Source organism: Haliaeetus leucocephalus, unplaced genomic scaffold (genome assembly GCF_000737465.1).
Source record: "Haliaeetus leucocephalus isolate CR32 unplaced genomic scaffold, Haliaeetus_leucocephalus-4.0 Scaffold484, whole genome shotgun sequence".
NCBI lineage: Eukaryota > Metazoa > Chordata > Aves > Accipitriformes > Accipitridae > Haliaeetus > Haliaeetus leucocephalus.
In genome coordinates, this window is record NW_010972920.1 from 7,082,484 (window position 1) to 7,103,464 (window position 20,981).

Here is a 20,981-nt window from a genome sequence, read left to right on the forward strand (position 1 = left end):
GACTTCCTCGCTTTGCTTGCCACTTATCCTTGGAACTGCTTCACCCCCAGCAATGTGTACAGTGGGTTACAAAGCAACTGCATAGAATAACTGTGGCATGAACTTGAACACCAGTCTTGTGCACAAATACCCCAAATTTCTTGTATAGGCAACATGGAAACCAGCTTCTTCAAAGGACAGTTCAAAGATAGTAGGCTCCCGAGTCATCCTCCAAGAGACAACCTTTCCACTGACAACACAGCTGAACTACAGAGAGACATTTCTTAAAACCTCAATCCTTTTATTTAAGAGCTCTGTTGACCTATCCCCTCCTCTCCCTCTCTCCTTCACTTCCCTGTACCTGTCACAAACCATTCCTTTTCCAAAAATCACCTATTAGTTTAATCTCCATCTTGTTTATTCTCACTCCATCAGCTTTCCCTTCCATTACTGCTGGAGTCAACAGCTCTGGTTGCATTACCTTCTGAAAGTATATAAAGCCAACAATTGTTTTCTGTTATTAAAAACATTGCCCCTCCTCCTTTAAGAGTGCTTTTAGTAAAGCACTTCTTTTTCTTCCTCACTACTTCCATTTTTGCACAGTATCATTGGCTGTTTCCAACTTGCAGCTTGTTGACTATAGCTTTGAAGTCTTACTGTGTCACGTTGAAAAATAACTACATTTTGCTGGTCCTTACTCTTTCTACCTTTCCTCAGCTTCCTTCAACACTTTGGGACCATGTCCTGAGTTTTGCCCATGTGCTGTGATCCTTTCTGTGCAGCTATTAAACTACTGCATCTAAGGTGCAGTGGCACTGCTTTTCTCTATGTTCATACCTTATGTCTGGCATGCTGCTCACAAGCTTCATGCTCTTCATCCTTACTCTTTTTGCTGCCTCCTTACAAGCAAGTTTACGTCAATCTTTGAGGTGCTACCTTTAAACTTCTCAGTTGCTCGTATATGTTGACATCGGAAAGATTTCCATCTATCTAATAATCTCTCTCTTCTGACAAAACATCCGTGGCTACATTTCAAAATTTTACGATAACTCTGTTATCTTAAGTATGCACATGTGAATCTTTGCTTGTGCTTTTGTTTACACTTGTACACATCTTCCACCACTTCTGTGACATTACCTATAAGTTCTTACCTGATATCTACTTCAGTAGAAACCTTGGTCTTCATTTATGTGTCCATGTTCTCTCAGCGAGATTTCTAGGACTTCTTTATCTGAGATACAGCCTCTGATTTCCTTGCATGAGGCTACAGTTGGAGGAGAAAACTTGATTGAACCTGCCAGTTCTACCCTGTTGCATCAAGTGTTTCAGTGCCTAACTGAAAATAGCATAGCCTTCTTTTTCAATTACTCCACAGCTTTTCTTCATTTTTTTTCCTCCCACTAGGCCACCAAAAGACTAGTCCGAGTCCTTTGTCTTCTCCATTTTCGGGTGTTTACTGTTCATTTTCAGGCACTACCTTTTTTAAAATCACTTTTGGGGGGTACAGATTTTTCCTTTGTGGTTCCTGCCTTCTCAAAAATGTTTCCTTACTGCTTCTGCCCTCATAATTTTCTCACTTAATCTCAATTTTTTTCCTGAAACCCTCACTTTTTCCCCCTTGCCTAAGTAACTTTTACCTCCTTGTATTGCTAGTTTTGTTAAATTTTCAACTTAGCATCTATAAAATGGGATAGAGAAACTAACGTGCTCCCAGTAATTGCAAATTGTTTTGGGAAAAGATGGGAAAAGCGGCTGCATAGGATAACAGCAAGATTCAGCTATCAATCCCATAGGTCAGATTCAGATACGAATCAAAATGAAACATTACTGGAGACAAACAAATACTACTAGGAATTGTGTTATTATGGAAGACTAACATCCCAGATGCAGACTTGGAAACAGCCAGTCCTAATCATAGACCTAAACAGGACCCAGTTATTTCCTTTGGTCATAGATGGCAAATTAATTCAGTTGTCAGTGAACCAGCAGGATGTAAGGTTATTTTTAGATTTGGTTTTGGTAACCAACCAAGGAGAACAGTACAGAATAGCCAATTATAAAAATAATCCTGGGATGCGTGATTAAATTCAGTGAAAGGATAAGCAAGCATATGTATGGCTAAGATGTAGGACTTTTAAAAAGGCAAAGTCTTGTAAGAAAGCTAGTCAAGGGAGTGAAACGTACTTATAAGCATGGAGGTCCAAATGCAGAGAAGGCTTTTAAGTAAAAGATGTGAAGGTGATTAGACATCAGATCCTACAAAAATAAAAACCTTGCAGAGGAAGACTCCAGAATGGTGGCTAGAATAGCAGTCTTCAAGAAGACAAAAGGGAACAGTCTTTCTTGACAGTCTAGTCAAGAAGGAAAGTTTCATCATAGAGGCCATGAACTGCAAGTATAAACTGCTAGAAGTCAGGCTTGTAAAGGATACTAAGCAAAGCACAAATAGGTAAGACAATACAAAAAGAAGATGAGACAAAGTAGAGACTAAAGACAACTCTAGTAAAGCCAAAAACAATACCGTGCCTTCAGTTTACTGAAGACCTATGTTCTTAACACTGTTTATATTGTTTTCACAACAGAATTTCAAGCAAGAGCTGCTTACACATTCCACTACAGGTAAAGAAAGTCATTTACTGAGATGGCTGAGCAAAAAACATGATATTAATTTCATGTAGTATTAATTCAACAGGAATAAGACTGGTAATTGATTTTTCTTTAACACTGTAAAGTAGCTGTAAATCTGCTATTTGCAGCACACAGGAGGATACACTAACTTCACTAACTTCAGTAGTAGTACTATGCAATTAAAAGAGAAACTACATTCTTTCTCACTTGAATTTGCAGGCACTTATAACTTTACAAGAAAGTCTTTGTTTTAGTATTATTTCTATTTATCCTATGCTCAAAGGTGAAATCTCATTAAGGTTTAATACAGTTGAGTAATACAAAACCATCTGAAGTGCTTTGTAACATATCACAACCCAAATTTTTTCCCTGCAAGCATGAATACGGGCTGTCCAGTTAAGGGTAGTGGCTTCATTTACAATGTCTTTTCTCATTCCTTTGCTAACTGTGGAGAAGGAGAAATAGTGGACTTCTTATAGTTAGGAAATAACAAATTACTCTTGCTAAAGGTTCACTCCATTTTCTTTACCATTTAAGTATTCTCTTTTTCCTCAAAATAACACAGAAATGTAGTATCAAAAGTTACATTACCAAGAAGTTACTCCTTAAGAACTTCCAAAATAAAAGACAGGAAAATCTGTTTCCTTGTGTTTAAGCTATAACCAAGTCTCTCACACATGCAAGTGTACAAGTACAGCGTAGCATCAGGTTCATAAAATGTAAACATTCAAGTAAGTTTCTGCTATAGTCACACACACAGTTACAACAAAAGATCGACACACTTTTCTTGATTAGTACAAACTAAGCAAGAAGAACATGTTTTCACAGGCAGTTACAGTTGTGAAACATTGCCTACAAATGTCAAAGTGGTGTAAAATCACCTTTGGTAAAAGGGGGACAAATTGTGATTACGGTATCATCACATGAAGACTGCTGTTTCAATGGACTACAGATTGTTTCCTTTCTCTGTTCTCTCATGGGTGGAGACTCATTCCCACAAGTGTGTGAGAGCTCCTGACTGATCCTGGCAGAGGGTGCAAAGCTCCTGCCCTCACAGCTCACACTGTATTAACTGGTATCCCGAAAAATACACCCATCCACTCTGCGAATAGCCTTGCTGGTTCCTGAAGGACAGACTGCTTTGCATGGACTATTTGCCTACTACACAAGTTACCTACATTTTTACTGAAAAATTAACAGTGCTATGTGTTTCTTGATAGGTGGATAGACCACTTGCTTATAGAATTTATGCTTATTGCCAGATAAAATTAAAGATATGACGGATTAAGTTTAATGCTGTCAAATTTAAGGATTAAATACAGGCTACATTACTTACAAATGCTGTTACAAGAACTGAAAACCAGTATGTGCATTGTTATCTGACTCAGGTGTTGAATCTCATGCTAGGAAAACTTGTCAGATTTCTCTCTCCAGGTCTTTACTTACTTATGTATTAGCAAATCAAATTCATCTCAGTCTATCTGATTGCTTTACAGAATTAAATAGACAAACACTACCCACATTGCAACCATGGGACCCAATTCTCAATCTTCTACCTCCAGGGCATTGTGTGAATAGCAAAAAACAGAATCTGTGGTCTCAGTCATCCACATACACCTCTGCTTACTCTTGAGAAGATATAAATGAAGCCACCAGATCACTCATCTCTTCCATCTCCTAAACAAGACTACCAGAACTCCCCATGTGAAGCATCCATGTTTGAAAAGCCCTGCGACATACTGTGCAAGTTGCCGATTCATCAACATAAAGCTACTCTTCAGGGGTACACCAAACAGAGTAAGGCACCAATAGACCTACTTATACAGTGAGGTTCTTTGCCTATTTTTGTCATAATACAGGAACTCTGCTTCCTTGATCAACAAAGTGCTTCTTCAGTTAATTCACAACCTAACTCAACCAGTTTCACTAGCTATATCATCTTAAATTGTACCTCTCCAAAAAATTAATGGTAACAGACATTTATGTAACATCAAAAATATCAGCCTGTATTCTGCATTTCACAGATACCGTAGCTGACATTGGTACATAATGGACAATTGATGATGACTGGAATTGCAGAACTGTGTCTCACAAGCAGTTTTGGAGGACCTTGGCACACATTATTGTTGGATCTCAGCCTGCCCAACTCTGTATATTCTCTTCTCACTCACAACATTAAAGACTACCTTGTATGTTCATCCAGAATTTGCAAAGAACATATCAATCTGTGTGCAAAGAATGAAGCATATGAACAAGAAATCTTCAGCAGATTCCACCCATAAGATTTTTAATTTTTTAAGATTTTAAAAATTTGCATCGAGCAATCACATGCAGCCAAACAAAACGTATGTATCTGTTTTCTATTATGAGAGCCACATTCCTGTAAGCACCACAGTTTTGTGACTCTGCACAACTGCATAACTAGTTCACACATATTATATGCAATCATAGATTTATGTTGAGTATTATGTATTAAATGGCCATTTTGAGATCACATATATAGTCAGTTTGCATATATAACTGCAGGAACTGTAGATGCAAATCAAGCACGTAATTACACTAATGATTATGGATCTGGGCCCTGTCCTTTTAAAAGTTGGACCTAACGTAGATCAAGCTTGAACACTCTTTGTTAGTTCAGCTGAGATAACACTATGTAAATTTACTTGGAACAGTGACAGATTCCGCTTTTAGATGCACGTCCACATCTTCCGTTGGTTTCAGTAGGAGCTTTTAGCAAAGCTAGGAACAGGGATTTATCCTATATAAAGCGGGACTATGATCTTTTTGATCCTTGCTATGATGGACCAAATTCTGACACTGTATCAGCTGGCGCAATTTTCACTGGTAGAAATGAGCTTGCTTACACAGGACAGTATTTAGTTGAAAGCTTGTATACAGAGACTATCATGTGGCTTTTTAGCTACCTTGTCCTGCTTTTTTCTATGGTACCCCATCGTTCCATCAGCTGTTCTGACTGCTAGACATTCTCCCATCACTGTTCAGTAACAGTTTTAAAGTTCTCAGGGAGGAGGGTAAACATCAATTAACTTTAGTAACCCACAGCAGCCAGGGTCTGCTAAAAATAGAAGAACAAGAAACCATAAAAATTGGGAATATTTGTATTGCAAAGTATTTTGTGGTTCTACTGGGATTGGAAAACATAATTCTCCAACTATGGTAATGAACACTTTTTTACATTAAGACAAGATAGTTCCAGACTGAGCTTCCCTAGGCAGTCTATCAGGTACAATGCAGTATGCCTCAGAGATCTCCAACCACTCATAAAGACAGATGCCAGTAGAACACCACTCCATAACTTTTTCTAATTTAACAGGTTTTGTCCTTTTCAACAACAGAAAGAATTGAACCAGCAGATTTGATAAGCTTTGAAAATGCTTTCTGATCAGGTGCATTGGTTATAAAAGCCTTTACAAATAACAAAATTGGTGAAGAAGCCCAGAGTGAAGCAGAATTCTGGTTTTGCATCTTAGACACAGAACTTCATCAACAATGCTGCTTTCTTTCTAATTATCTCTACTACATATAAAACACCCCTAACAACCTGCCAGGACAGAATCTAATCAGCTGCTTTAAGAGACCGAAATTTGGTGTGATAGCAGTAGGTATGGAAGAGTGAAGGATTTTTTTACAATTTGGTAGCAGTTGACTCAGATAAAACAAACTGAAGTTTCTGACATCATCTGAGATTCTGCTGTCAAGTCCTGGAATGGGGACTAGATCACCAAGGAAGGTCAGAGAAATACTGTAGTTCCCACCCTGGCCACAGGGATGATGTGCTGCTATACTGGCCACTGAAATGATGCCTTGCTCCTCTGACAGCCAGGCACTGATAACCTCTGCTGTTCCCTTAGCTGGTTTCCAGACCTAAAAGAGGAATCACCAGCATGTTCAAACAAGCCAGCCATGCTTTACCAGGATTAGAAAATGCAATAGAGAACCTAAAGGGAGGAAGGTAGAGAGGGGGAAAAAAAAAAAGAAAATTAGGTGAGCACTTAGAAGTGAGACAATTAAAAATGAAATCCAAAGAGGGAACTGAATAGAACAAAATAGGGGAAGAAGAGAAGACGACAAGTGGATGCAAAGTAACAGTGCCAGAAGAAACTACAATAAAACAGATGAAGAAGAACAAAAGGAGCAACAGGAGCTTGGAACAAGGATTTCACAAAGAAGCAGGAAGTAAGGAAGCTTGAAAATGAAAGTAGAGTGAAATGGTCTTGAGGGCTCCAGTTTCCCCATCTATTTTTACTCATTTTCAGTACTTATTTTTGGCTACATGTCTTTTATCTTCCAGGAAAAATGAGCGTTCACTGGTTTCTTTGAATCCTTTCTCCTTACTTCTGAAGGGGAAATTAAAAAATTAAAAATCAGTGTAATTAATAAGTTTTTTTAATACTCACGGGGAACTGACTTTCATGAACGAATGTCCTAAGCCACCTTCCCACATTTCTAATACACTTGTGCAAACTCAGGTTTGCACAAAACATCAGAATTTGTTAGTGTAAATCATAAGTGATAAAGGCAGACTGGACTTTGCATATGCAAAAGATGTAAGGTTCTATTTAGCAAGCATTTACTAGGAAGCTTTGCCCTCAGGTGTTTTTAAACAGGTTCACCCTATATTCTCTCTCTCTGTGGGAAAACCACCTAGAAAAGTATTTTCTGTACGAGTGCTCCACATCCAGTAAATGCATTGCTGTGAGCGTGCACAGGAAATGCTATGGGCTTTCATGTACCTCAAATACTAAGAATAAATCATGAATATCATCAGAAGTCCCTTTAAACACATTTGTCCATTTTTTTGTGGGACATGAACTGTTTTGTCCATTTTTCTTTACCCTGAAACAATTCTGCTCAGTGTTGTGCTGTAGATTGAATTTGATTGCAATACTTAAGCATTTCCAGTGATGATCCTAAAGGAGAGTGCACCAGAAGTTTATCAGTCATTCTGCCTCACAGGGAGTGCGAATGTCAGACTAGAAGCCTTCTCCTCTGGGACATGACAAAGGACGCAGTTATTAGCAAAACACGTTCAGATGACATACCTATAGAAAAGAAAGCACTGAACAGACAATTACACATTGGACTTACATCAAACGTGGCAAGCTCTCACAATAGGCTTCTGTTAGACACAGAAGTGCTGCTTGCTTTCTCCTCGATCTACCTCTACAGCTCTCAGTGGAGCATCTTGTATTACATCCGTGCCACGAGCAGCCCCATCATACCTGCCCACAGCCCCAGTGGAATACAGTCTTCTTGTCAGCCGTACAATTACAGCCCTTCCTGGACTTGATTTAATGTCCAGGATGCTAGGATGCTAAAAAATTCCTTGCCTCCTCATTTTCCTCTTCCCTCCCTCCCTCTTCCCTCCCTCCCTCTTCCACTACCCCTTCCCCCCAGGAAGGGCAGCCAACCATCGATGCCAGAGGAAAACAAGCAACTCTCCTACCAGGCTTGGTAAAAACAGAAAGAATGCCCTGAGACACATCAGAATCAGAAGGAAAAGAGATAGATGTGAGGTCAATGAGGAGAATAATTATTTCACTGGAACATTCTGATGTTGATGAGAAGCTGGAATTTCCATTCTAGCAAGGAGCCAGGAACAATTTCTACTGTAGGTGCCAAAACTGAATGATCTTATACACCTGGCAAGGTTAGAAGCCATATAAGCTCTATCCAAAAATACTGAAATCTGTGAAAATAGTGCATTTCTTGGGTTCTTAGGCATCCCAAAATATCAATGAATAGAGCCTAAACAGGTGAGAAAAAGGGAAACATTAAAAAAAAAAAAGGGAAAAAATTGAAAGCCAGAATATTTTATTCTGTGACAATTTAACATTTCAAAAAGTAATTGTTTTAACTTCTGGTTTGAAATGAGAAGTACAATGAAAAAACATTGTTTATTCTCCTCCAAAATTTCAAGCTATTTTTTTTTCTGATGAAATTTGTATTCATGGTATTAGTACCTATGATATGGGAGCTTCCCATGAATTTCTATTTTTACTGAAATTTTTCTATTCAGTTCTAATCATCTACATTCTCTCCTTACATAAACATGACACAGCTTGCCTTAATTTAGCTTTTGGTGGCACAGACTGTATTTTGGATTCCTAGGGAGCTGCGTAGCACTGAAATTGAGTCCCTAAGCCCACCAGTGTTTCTGAATGCAGGTATAACAACAAAATTTGTATGCAGTATCACAAAGAAAAAAGATGGATGGTAGAGTTTCTAAGGTGCCAACCCAAAAGAAAAGTTCTCTCTAAGAAACTGCAGGAGAAAAAAGGAAAAAAAGAAGGGAAGAAAAAAAAAAAAAGTTGGTATCCACAACCACCTAAGTGTTATTCAGAAAACCCATAATCTCCATCTTGAGCACACGATTCTGGTGACCCTGTGGCTCTCACATTGTTGGCCTAGTTGAAAGGAATCAATGACAAACAGGACTGAGTTATACACATCAGAGATTTAACCTTCTATAATGGTCCCTAAATGAGGCACATTAACTGTAATGCATTGTGTGAAGCACACAAGCCAACAGGCTCTGCACATGTGATAAAATTCTCTAATTCTTCAATTTAATGTTCACAAGGAGCTTTCCCAGTTCAGTACTTTTTCAGCAGAGGAAAAAGAAAAATCTGACATTCTTCCTATACTCTATTGAATAAATACGTTGAGGAAGTACTCAATCCTTTTGCCAGATTACACAATACACAGCAGGGTATGAGAGGGTTCCTTCAACAAAGGAAGGAGAGGAAAGGTTTAAGCTGACTTTTACACTTTATTAGTGCATTGTATAATACTTGAATCCTTCTCAGCACCAAAACCTTATTTTTAAATTATATTTTAACTCACTTAGCTATATCTGCAGCTATTATTTCTCAGAGGTCTAAAACTGTTTCTTCCTCTTCTCGTAAAGTTCACTTTATTAATTTCTGTCTATATTTCTCCAGGTTGTTGCATATTTCTTCTGAGTACTCCACAGCATTAGCAATGCTTGCTGTTGTTTGAAAAGTTAACACATCTTTTGCCTCCCTCAGTTCATTTATGAAGATATTAAACAAACAAATGGTATCCAACACTGACCTTGCAGAACCCCATTAGATTTTTTTGTTAAAACTAGATGCAATGCTGTTAATATCACTACTCACCGAGAACAATCTGTCATTCCCCAAGCTGAGCTTTTCTTATTACACGCAGAGTACTGTGGTTTGATTTTTTGTGGGGTTTAGTTCAGGGGGAGCGGGGCGGGCAAGAGGGAAGGTTACTGTACTTTTCAAAGTATTCAACAGAACTGCAAAATCATTAAAAAAAGCACTGGACAACAGTTAACTAAGTCACTAATTGTCTGATAGAGAAGCTGAAATATATTAAAAAGTCAGGACACTGACATACTAAATGAGATACAGCTCAAAAACAGATAACAGGACCTACATTTGTTATCAGCCTAATAGCTGGTTTTGAACAAGTGACATTTCTAAAAGGTGCATCAAAAAAACCCACTTTCTGTATTCTTAACAATTTGGAAACATCATTCAAAATTAGTATGAATAAAAAAGGAGAGAATAAGGTCAATGCTGCAGTATGCTCAAGAAAAGCATAACGTTTCTGCTTTTTGCACTTACATTACTCAGCACCTGTAATTAAAGATGATCTTTGTCTGCTACAGCAACCAAAATTGTTTTCCATCAGCTGCAAGGTTATCAGAATACACACTGCCCCTGTTTCCAATCTTCTCCATACACAGTAGGTGCAAAAGCAATTTCATTAAAAATTCTTTTTTGAAGGCTTATGTATTGAAAACTCAAAATCAAGAACAGAAGAGACATTTAATAAATATAATGAAAGCATTTGCAATTGAAAAAGTAAAGACACAGGAAATAATTTCAAGCATCTAAGGACATCACGAAGTACCAGCAACTTTAAAACAATAACAGAGAGAAACAGGAAAACACCATTACCTTGAATTCTTTTTCAATGTTGGCCAACTTGGCAAGTTCATTGCTGAGTTCTAGAGCAGTAAGTACTGGATCTTCACTGGAGAGGGACAGATAAGCCGGACTAGCCAGTCCTTTGTATGCATTTATTCTTGACCTAGAGTGACTGAAAGAATCATGCTTTTGCTTCTCTGTACAGTCATTACATTTACAGAAATAATCATGAGGTCTTTCTATCCTTGCTCCTTTCATCAACAGCATGTGCACAACTTCGTATTTTTGGCAGTGGGCAGCTAAAATTATGGGAGTGATATCTGGAGAAAAGCGGGTACCATCTTCATCATAGGAATAAAAATCATCATCCTGGAGCTCCTGCTCACAAGGGCTCAGAGTCAGTCGCTTGTTTACTGAAAACCCAGGATGATTCAAAATTGCTTCCACTATCCTAATGTAGCCCTTGCTGATTGCAAGCAGCAGGGCATCTCCAATCCGTGCCAAGTTCTCTTTTTTTAACAGAAGTTCTGTCACTTCCAAATGTTCATTCCCTACAGCAAGCTGCAAGGCGTTTTGGCCCATGTAGTCAACACAGTTGACATTCAGTGTTTTTGACTCCTCCAGCATTTTGCGCACCACAGGTATGTTCCCATACTCTGCTGCATCTAGAAAGCGCTCTTCTTCAGCCGTAAGACTGGTGCCCCTGTTGTTGAACATGAATGCTGGGCCCCTAATGGCCTGTCGCCTTCCCTTTTCCCTCATCATAGTCATACGTCTCAAAGATGGACTTTCTTCAATGTACCTAATGAGAAAACAAAAAGGTAACAGAATTTCACTATGTTGGTTATTTGCAGTTTCCACTTCTCCTGTGGCCACAAAAATAATGACTTTTGTCACTTGTCATTTGCCCATCTATTGACAAGAAGTATTCTTTATCGTGATCTTTCTGCCTTCATGCTTGCTTGCTTGCCTGCAGTCTAAAGGCACTTACAGGTTCAATGCCACAGGCCATTTCTGTTTTGTTAGCACGGTCAAGATTTTTTTTTTTTTTTTTTACTTTATGTAAGACATCACTTTTCTTCAGAAATCCCTCCCAATTCACTTCAATACATATATAAACCGAAAACACATCTACTATACTACTTGCAGTAGTAATTAATGCTGTCTACCATAGGCATTCAAGCTGATGGTTTAAGGAAGGCAATATTTATGCTTACTGTATTGTAGTTCACATAAATGAGAGGTGAAAACAAGTTTTCTTCCTGATGTCTTGCCAAGCAATACGCAGTGAACCCTGATCTCATGCCTTCTAGCATTACTACCAGAAACATTAACCAAATCTGGAAGATACTACCCACAAATCAAAAACAGTTCATGCATGTTCATCAGACTTTCTAGATGCTAGTAACTAAACTGCTCACAGATTCCAGACATGGGGCATGATCCAGTATAGACTGGGACCAGCTCTCCAGCTGGACTTTGGCAATACCGTGGGTTCTGTTGGGCCCATTTCTGTTATACATCTATCATTCCAGGAGCTGAAAGGAAGAAGCTATCTAATATTAGTCATTACATGAGTGTATATATTTTTTTAAAAGCCCTCACGCATTCTTGTAATACAATCAAGAAAAATGGGAAAGTCAAAGAGCTTCTGAATGAAAATGAAAATTGGGATGGCAGGCTGCACTGGAAAGAGGAAACCTGGGTCTAGGGAAGTGAGATTGTTTAGGAAAGAGGAGGCTGTGAAATCCCCTCAAAAACTGGATGCAAAAGCAGAAAGAGGGAGAAAAGATAAGGGGAACAGGAGAAAAGAAAGCATGAGCAAGCTAAGTCAGAAAACACAGAAATTGGAATTATAAACCAGTGAAGATACTGGCCAAGAGCAGTAGGGAACAAACAGGAATGGGCTGAGAGAACAGACAGATCAGATGCTGAGCTGGATTGAGCTAGGTAAGGAAACTAGAGAGGAGGTTCAGAAAAGCGAGACTAGGAGTTGCAAAGAAAATGGACCTAAGACAAGACATTGAGGAGCAGACACTACCTAGCTGGAGAAAACAACAGCAGGAAACAACTGCCTGGCAAGGTCTGAAACAACAGAATAAAAATGGGATCAGGCTAAAGTGGTCACAGCTGGGGGAAGAACAGAAGCACTTGTGCCTGCCAGACCAGAGGCCAAAGGCCTGAAAAGGTACTTGGGATACCATAACCTTCCTGCACTACCATCTGCAAATAAATGTGAAACCCATCAGCTGTCTCCATTTCTTCTCTAGTCCAGGTCAATACTGAGAAAGACAGCCTCCAGCTGCTATCAGTTAATCCATTAGCTCAAGGGATAGAGATCACCTGAGCTGATTTGATGGGCAGAGACACCAGTGCAGCTGATAAACAATATATGAGTTAATGGAGGGTGTGCTCTGAATACATATAACACTACATATATATGCTACATAGAGACAAACAGGCCTTATAAATTTCAAATGTGGTCCTTAAGTCCTATGTGCCTCTGTTCCTCATCTACAGAAAAAGAACAGTTGGCTCCCATTTTACAGGAGCATTGTGAAAATTAATTTATTCACTTCAGCAAAAACTCAGATACAAGAGTAAAATGCCAGAAAGAAATACTGAAGATTAAATTAATCCTTCTACCCTCACTACAAAAGCCAGGTGATGTGCATTAGGAGAGATGTGGGTCCATGTAACGAATGCGGAGGGCAAAACAAAATATTAAACACCCCTTTTTAAGCAAACCCCGTCAGTCTGTGAAAGGACAGAACCAAGGGAAAAACACCACACGCACCTTTGATGCGCACAAAGACTATGCATTTACGTGTACATAGTGGAACCTGCACGGGCAGCTTCAAAATCTGCGTATCCTAATTGCTGCAGCTTCAAATCCACAACCAGAGTGACAGCCTGTTAAATGCAGGTGGGTTTTTTGGTGTGTGTGTGTGAGATCTTTCAACAATGAGCTGAGCTATATTACCACTGCACAAAATATGCCTGTTGACATGACTGGATTTCTCCATATGCAGCAATGTCAGCCCTAATGGTTTTCATTGGGCATAACTAATTCCATTCAGGTTATAAGACTATGTCTGGCCTTCCAGCTATCTGCAGCAGTTGTAATAAATTCAGCAAAACATAAAATCTTAATCGCTTTATCACAGCTACAAATATCATAAAAGCTAGTCCATGCTCCAAACATTTCAGTTAACACAAATGGGCAGTTCCACTGCAGACCAAGTGAAGAGATTATAATACTCATTACCCAGGGTAGGTCTCTCCTGGGATGAAGCATTTGATCTTTTTACATTTTCATCTGTGGTTGGTATTTCTGGACTACCAGAAATGACCTGGGTGGCACTGCAGTATAAGCAATGCTAACTGGTATTTACTTTTTGAAATACGTGCCAAAACTGCTTTGCCAAACGTGACAGGATCCATTTTTTCCCCCACTTCTGTACCACCTTCTTTAAGTCTATGAAAAAGGCTGCATACCAGAGAGGATTTGTGACTCTGTTAAACACAGAATTGATTTAAAAGTCTTAAAGCTCAGGCATCTTTCACATTTGCGAGTACTCAGATATAAAGATTTGAGCCTAGAGTGCATGTGGTGAACAGCCACAGTATGCTACTACCTTATTCTCCAACAAAGTCAGAAGTAAAACCAGAAATACTGTCTTTTCACAGTTACCTTTTAAACAAGATCTTATTGTCTGGTAAGCTGTTACGTTTCTATTCTTCCTCCACATCTAAAAACATACAGCTACAGAAATGTAGTTGTTTACTGTAATGTTCTGAGGAAAAAAAAAAAGTATGGGTATTAAAAAAGTAAAAAAGACATAGAACAAATTGACTCATGCTGACTCCTTGATTTAAGACGACTCTAAACTGCCATCCTGAATCTCATTTATCTTTTATGAAATACATAACAATACATTTTCCCCTATATATTCAGTTTAATTTTTTGGATTATTTTGAAATATGACACTTATTTTCTGTTTTATCTATCTATCTTTCAAAACTCACTGTCTGACAGAGGTGACTCATCTGACTTCTGTAAAAAGAGATATATCCTTGCAAAGGTGTTGCATTAGAATATCTTCCCAATAAGGATGATATCCTTAGCTACAAATCTTGTGACAGAAATTAGGTATTTGAAGTGACTGCAGTATCTTCTCAAAATAAAGATGAAAGTTGCTTGGTATTTTAATGACTAAAATATTGTCAAGACCTCCCAAAAAATTAAAAAGCAAAAAAATCTTGTACAGCACCACACAGCCAAAAGACCACCAGGTTCATCCATACCTCTCTCCTCTCTTCTTCCCCTCTTCCCTTACCAAATTCAAAGACCTTGAAGCCAGTGCAGCTCTGGTCAGAGTACTGCATGCAAGAAGCATCAGGTACAAGGTCTCCTATTCCATTTTCTACTCTCCTGTTCTTATATCTAAGGTTTTTAAGTTATCCCAAAGCATGAAGAAAACGGTTACAATTTTAGTTTTAACTACTTAACTATTTTCAGCACATTTTATACGTAATATTTGCCAACTGAAAATCAAAACAACAAAATCTCAAGTCACATCTCCAAATGTCATTAGACTGGCTTAAAAATTATTAAAATAGAACTAAGTGTGCATTAATTATTTGTGTTCTATTTCCTAAAGCCTTTAAAGTTCATATTCTCAACCTTGTCTCCATAAAGAGCTGAAAACTTGCATTAAAAGAGGGAAGGAGAAATGGAAATCATGATACTTCTCTTCCCAACCACTTCCAATAGTTGAAAGAACACAAAAAAATAAAAAAACTGTGGAATGCATGGCAAAAAATCCACAAGAACACCAAGCAAGAAAAACGCCCAATTATTTTATGTTAATTCTTCAGCAGAGATAGACCACAACATTAAGTAAGTTCTAGTCCTAGTACAAGGGTTGCATAATTACACTACGTGGTACATGGCAGGAAGGTGCGATGACAGAATTCAGTCCTCTCTTGCCGACATGGATCAGCAGCTGAGCCCCTCCATTTTTTCCAGAACTATTTTTCACATTTCACAGCAGACAAATGGTCAAGGGGTCTACAAAGCCTCAAGCCTCTGAAATCTGGACACATTTCACTTGGCCCTAAGCATGCACCAGTTAGGCAGCTGTTTCGAGGAATCAAAAAGCTTCACTGGCAAGAAGGAAGAATTTCAGAAACTGTGCAACCACCTTCAGAATCATTCATTCATCAGTATAAAACAAGGATGGTCTCAAGTTATGAGTTTTATTTCCTAACTATACTGCTACCATTAGCCATTTTCCAGCTTAAGTCTAGTTCATTGCTTCCTACTTCAGCAAACTCTCAGTAACTTCAGCAATAGCTGTAAATGAACATAACTCACTACAATGAACAATTAACCAAGACGTGACAAGACCTTAAGTCAGCCCCTTGTTGAATAATATGAAAGCAGGACACCTCCATTTCAGCTTTGCAGCAGAACCCTCACATTAGTGAGGCCACGGCTCCTAAATGAGTATACCACCTTTCAAGACCTTTACCTAATGATAAGTATCAGAAGCTTTCAGATACAGCAATGTTATGTACACTCTGAACAACTAACCGGTTCGTTACATACCAGGTAATGCCATAAGACACAAAGACCTGTCCTACATTGTAACATATTTCTGTTTACCTTAAATATTTTCATGTAAAATGTATGACCTTCATATGTGCAATAAAAAATATTTTTAAAAAATTCCCACTAAACAAGCAATGGCCACTTGTCTCTTATGTTTTGCATGCCTCAAATTTACTATGATCTTATATCGCATCATATTGTTACCTGGACAAGGTTACTCCTACGTACAAGGCTAGAAATTTGAGCAGCACAACAACTGCAAAGGACTGCATGATGATTCCTCTGCTTCTACCACGGACTGTTTCAATTACAGATTTCTACTGTTAGCCTACCTATCCCCTTTCATGGTCAAACTTCCAGAATTGTAGCAGAAGGACAGAAATGTGGGGCAAACAGTTGACCTGAGAATTCCTGGTGTTCTCCTGTTCATTACCTCATCAACAGACATTAAAAAGATTTATAATCTTGTTTCTAAGTCTCTTTTTTAACACTGCAAACTGCATAAGCAATTTTAAAAGAAAAACAGAGAAGCTGGAGACACAGAGGTTTTGTTCTGGGCCTTCCCAGATCCATAAAGCAATTTTCTAACATTTGTACTGAAGAACAGGCTGTTATTCTCCTTGAACTATTAAATGCAATAAAAGATGGCCTCAACAATTTACAAGCAGTTTACCCCTGCTAAACTGCAGTACAACATTAGTGATCTTGATTCCATTCTAGCCCTGAAAAGGAAATGCAGTCCAGTGATTATAGACAGATCAGATGAGTACATCACGGAAACAGCGACGCACACGCACATTTAAAAGCAACAACACTGGAGTCGGCCGCACGCAAGATGCGGATTGTGCCTCTTGTTCTGCCAAAAGTAACCTCTGAGGTCCCAGTTTTAAAATTAAAGAATAATAATTGCCTTACAAAAGTAAGTGCTCAGACATGCACATACATATGAGCAGCATTTTAGCTCATGACTCCTGAGACCTCTTAAACTAAGCATTCTCCAATGTTTGCTTTGTTACCATCACAGGAAAAGACTGTGCCGTTCCATGTGAGGTAGCAGCTCCTGGCTCTGTGCAGGGCCACAGGCAGTGTTAGAGGGGCAATCCCCCCAGCCTCACTCCCTCTCCCAAATGAAGGCTTTGCCATCCCTCCAAGCTCTGCTACAGCTATGGGCCAGAAGAAGCTGCTGGTAAATTTGTTTCTTCACCAGTAAAAATAGTGTCACATTAATGTATGTTTGCACAGAAGCTTGCGCATGTTCCACACAATTTGGGAATCCCTGCACTAAATCTAAAAATCTATTAAATGAGAGCTTCCTTCTCCCTTCTGTGAACTACTGCCTGGGCTTTCCAGAAGAGGGAGGCTAATTCAGCTGAACAGCAGAACATAAATCAGGCCAGCTGCAAGCTCTGACTCAGGTCTATACTCTCCCACTGGTCTGAAATGACACAATCCATCATCCAAAATGCCCTCATGTCAGCTCACAGAAGTTCTGGCTCCAAACTGGAAAGCATTAGTCAAAAAAATGGAGCAAATCACAATGAGATATCAGGAGGAGGTGTACGCACACTTAGTTTGTTCCTTCTGCTCCCACCCCACAAACTATGCAGAGCTTTTTCCTACCAGTACTCTTCACTAACTCCTCACAGAAAACATCAACCATCTGAATTCCTGTGGGAAAAAAACAGGACTATATTTTGATGACTGGAGCGCATCTATACACACACAGAAAAAGGCAAACATCTCACCGGGACAGAACCAAGTTAACAGGGCTGCAGCAACAAAGAATTTTAAAGCTTCTTTTACAGTCAGTCCTTTATTTGTGTTCTGTCATTCCACTCCGGAAACTAAGCTACGATTTTCAGAGAAACTCAGGAAATCAGGCATCCAATGCCTGCACATTTAATTTACAGGTTTTGTCCACATTTTTCCCACTGGGACATATAGTACCCTGTGAAACAAGTATTACATCCAGTCTGCAACCTTAGTGAGAATCTGAGGTTAATTACTTTTTCCAGCAATATTTGACACAGGAGGGAGCCAGCTGTACATTGACAGGCACCTTGCACAGGTTACAGCTTTCAGAGCAAAGACATTTCAAATACCAACTAAGTGCATCTTCTTGTGCAAACTACTTCACATCTTCCTGCCTCTTTCCCCCTTGCACTGTTTGTCAGTACTGAATATTTAGACCACAAATTCTTGCAGTCAAGGACTCTCATACTCACTTTGTGCACTCTTAAAGCCTTATGTGCGTCAGTCCGAGCGCATTGTGAGCAAACTGATACTCATATTTATTTCATTAACATACGTTATGATTTTAGGCATTAGCAGCAAACACAAAATGTTACTCTAGAAGAAGAATCCCACTGCTATGCCAAGGATGACCATGGGCACATAACAGGGGAAATGGTAGTTGTGGGTTTTTCCTCGATGCCCTGTCAGTTCAATACACTCCTATTACATTGACTAACGTCAGCCCTTTTGTCAGTCCACTGGACAGTGGCTTGCAATCACTGCTGTCATAGACTCCCAAGACAGGATCACAAGAATTATATACCAGGAAGCTATTCCAACAGTCGGAGCTCACTCCAGGCTCAAGTGCCTACAGCTGTGCAAACGGAACTCCCATTATTAATCCCTGGTGGCATAATACCCATTTCTTAAAGAAAGAAATATGCCAATAGTTCTAGGAGAACACTAACCTAAAAGGGATCCAGAAGTTTAGGACTCATAGCTTACAATTCATCTGAGCTAGCTTCAACTGTCTAAAAATAAAGCATCCGAGTCTGAACTAATCCTCTAGGCTCTTTTTATGGTGAATGGAGAAACACAAGGCACCTCAAGAAAGAAGATAAATGATTACACTGCCTTGCCCACTGCTATTTCCTCTCTCATCCCATCAACTACAGAGGGAGCCTAGACAAACAACTTAAGCGCAACTAACTTCCAGACAGCTAAAGACGTATGAAAGACTCCCTCACTTGAAGTCTGAGTTGCTTGGTACAGGGTACTTGTGAAGAATTTCTGCACTGGGATGGTAAAAAACATTTTTATTTGTGGTTATCCCATTCTAAGCACTACTCTAATAATTTCTGTACTTTACAGTTGTCTCTAGGGTGATTTTAATTAAGGCTTCTTCTATAAATGCTGAATATGTTATAACTCAAACTAAAGTGTTTGTCATCTGTTAATTAAAATATTCAATTAAGAACTAAATATTGTCCTGAACATACAAAGTACTCAAGTAATCCTCAGAAGTAAGTCTATCTAAACTACAGTGTTATAAAAATAAGTGAATAAGTCACAGACAACCTATATTTTGTAAGTCAGAGAAAAGAAAGTTAACAGCCCTATTACTAAAACTGAATTTCTCTTACAGTAAGACTAGCCATCGTCAGTATTTATACATATATATATATATATGATCGGATCTTGAAAACCAACAAACTGAAATTTCTGAAGACAACATCAAACAGGGTAAGATGCATCTCAAGAATGGAGGCTTTTCTGCACAGGTGTCCTAGATTTCTGTGGGGAGTCTGGTTTTATCACAGCCTAGATTTTAAAAAAACATAAAAGGGCTGCATTAGCACTCCTAGTACAAAAGGGTGGATTGGGTTCTCCAAACCTTAGCTGAGCCAATAATTAGGTGAAAAAAAAAAAAACCAAACAAGGAAAGAAGAAAGAAAGAGATGAAATCTCTTATGCCCCGGCACACCTGCATGCCTTCTGCTACGTGCTGCCCCCGCCTCACTCTGAAGGAGCAAAGCCGAGGGGTTGGGGAGGAGAAAGAGCCGGGGAGGGGGGGGGCCGAGGGCAGGTAGCGACCGGACCATCCCCTCAAGACACTTTCTCCGAAGTCTCCGCACCTCAACCGCCGCAAACTCGGCCCCGTCTCCCGCTCGCTGCCACCGGTCACACCCGTTTGCTGCCAGGCCGGGCGGGCTGCGCTCCCGCCGCGGGGCCCGGGTCGGCGGGACGGAACGGGGCGACCGGCAGCCGGCGGTTCTCCCCGGGACCGAAACGCCACAACTTGCCGGGGACAGGCTGCTCGGGGAAAGTTACCGGCCGGCACCCTCTTCGCCCCCCCACACAGCTCCCCGGGCCCGACTTACATGGTGCTGGCAAAAGGGGGGGGCGGGTAGTAGCCGTAGGGCTCCCGGAGGGTTTTAACGGCTCTCTGAGGTGGCGGAGGGGGCTCCGGTCCCCCATTGACGCCTCTCCAGCCGCGGCGCCGGCGCTGCTGCTCCTCTTCCTCTGCCCCCTCCTCCTCCTCCTCCTCCTCCTGCTGCGGGGGGAAGGTCACTCTCCCCTGTTCCTTGCTCTTCCTGCTCTTGCTCGACATGGTCAGGGTCCCCTCAGGCGGCGGTGACGGCGGAGGCGGCTGCTCCCGCTCCCGGCCGGCCGCGTGTGACGGGGAAGGCGGCAGGAGGAGGTGGAGGAGGAGGAAAGCCCTGCCCGGCGGGGGACAGAGCACCTGGAGAGGACAAATCCCTCACCATAAAACCACCGCCGCCCCTCCGCCCTCTCCTCCTGCCGCCCGTCAGGAAGGCGGCGCGATGCGCAGCCCGGCAGCCGAGAAGTGCCGGGGAGGCGAGCAAGAGACAGGGCTCCCGGCAGCAGCAGCAGCAGCGGCGGCGGCTCTGCCCCTCTCCTCTCCCTGTCATCATCCCTCGCTAGGACAGCATCGTTACTGAGGCGGAGGGGGCGAGCCGCGGAGGAGAGGAGCAGCCGCCTACCGCAGCGGCCGCTCCGGAGAGGAGGAGACGCCTCTCCCCTCACACACACCCCTACCCCGCCCGCCCCCTTCC

General features: G+C 40.5%; 1 protein-coding gene across 2 annotated transcripts in view; it reads right to left on the reverse strand.

Moving 5' to 3' along the window:
• The window catches only part of TRPC3 (transient receptor potential cation channel, subfamily C, member 3), a 46,054-nt gene extending 25,127 nt beyond the window's left edge, over positions 1-20,927 (reverse strand). For both annotated transcript variants that reach the window (XM_010575570.1, XM_010575571.1), the window contains exons 1-2: positions 20,286-20,927; positions 10,584-11,355 (exon numbers count right to left, since the gene is read on the reverse strand). In XM_010575570.1, coding sequence (XP_010573872.1) covers positions 10,584-11,355; positions 20,286-20,515 — 1,002 coding nt within the window. In that variant the 5' untranslated portion in view covers positions 20,516-20,927. The remainder of the gene's footprint in view (positions 1-10,583; positions 11,356-20,285) is intronic.
• Between the last annotated feature and the right edge of the window lie 54 nt (positions 20,928-20,981).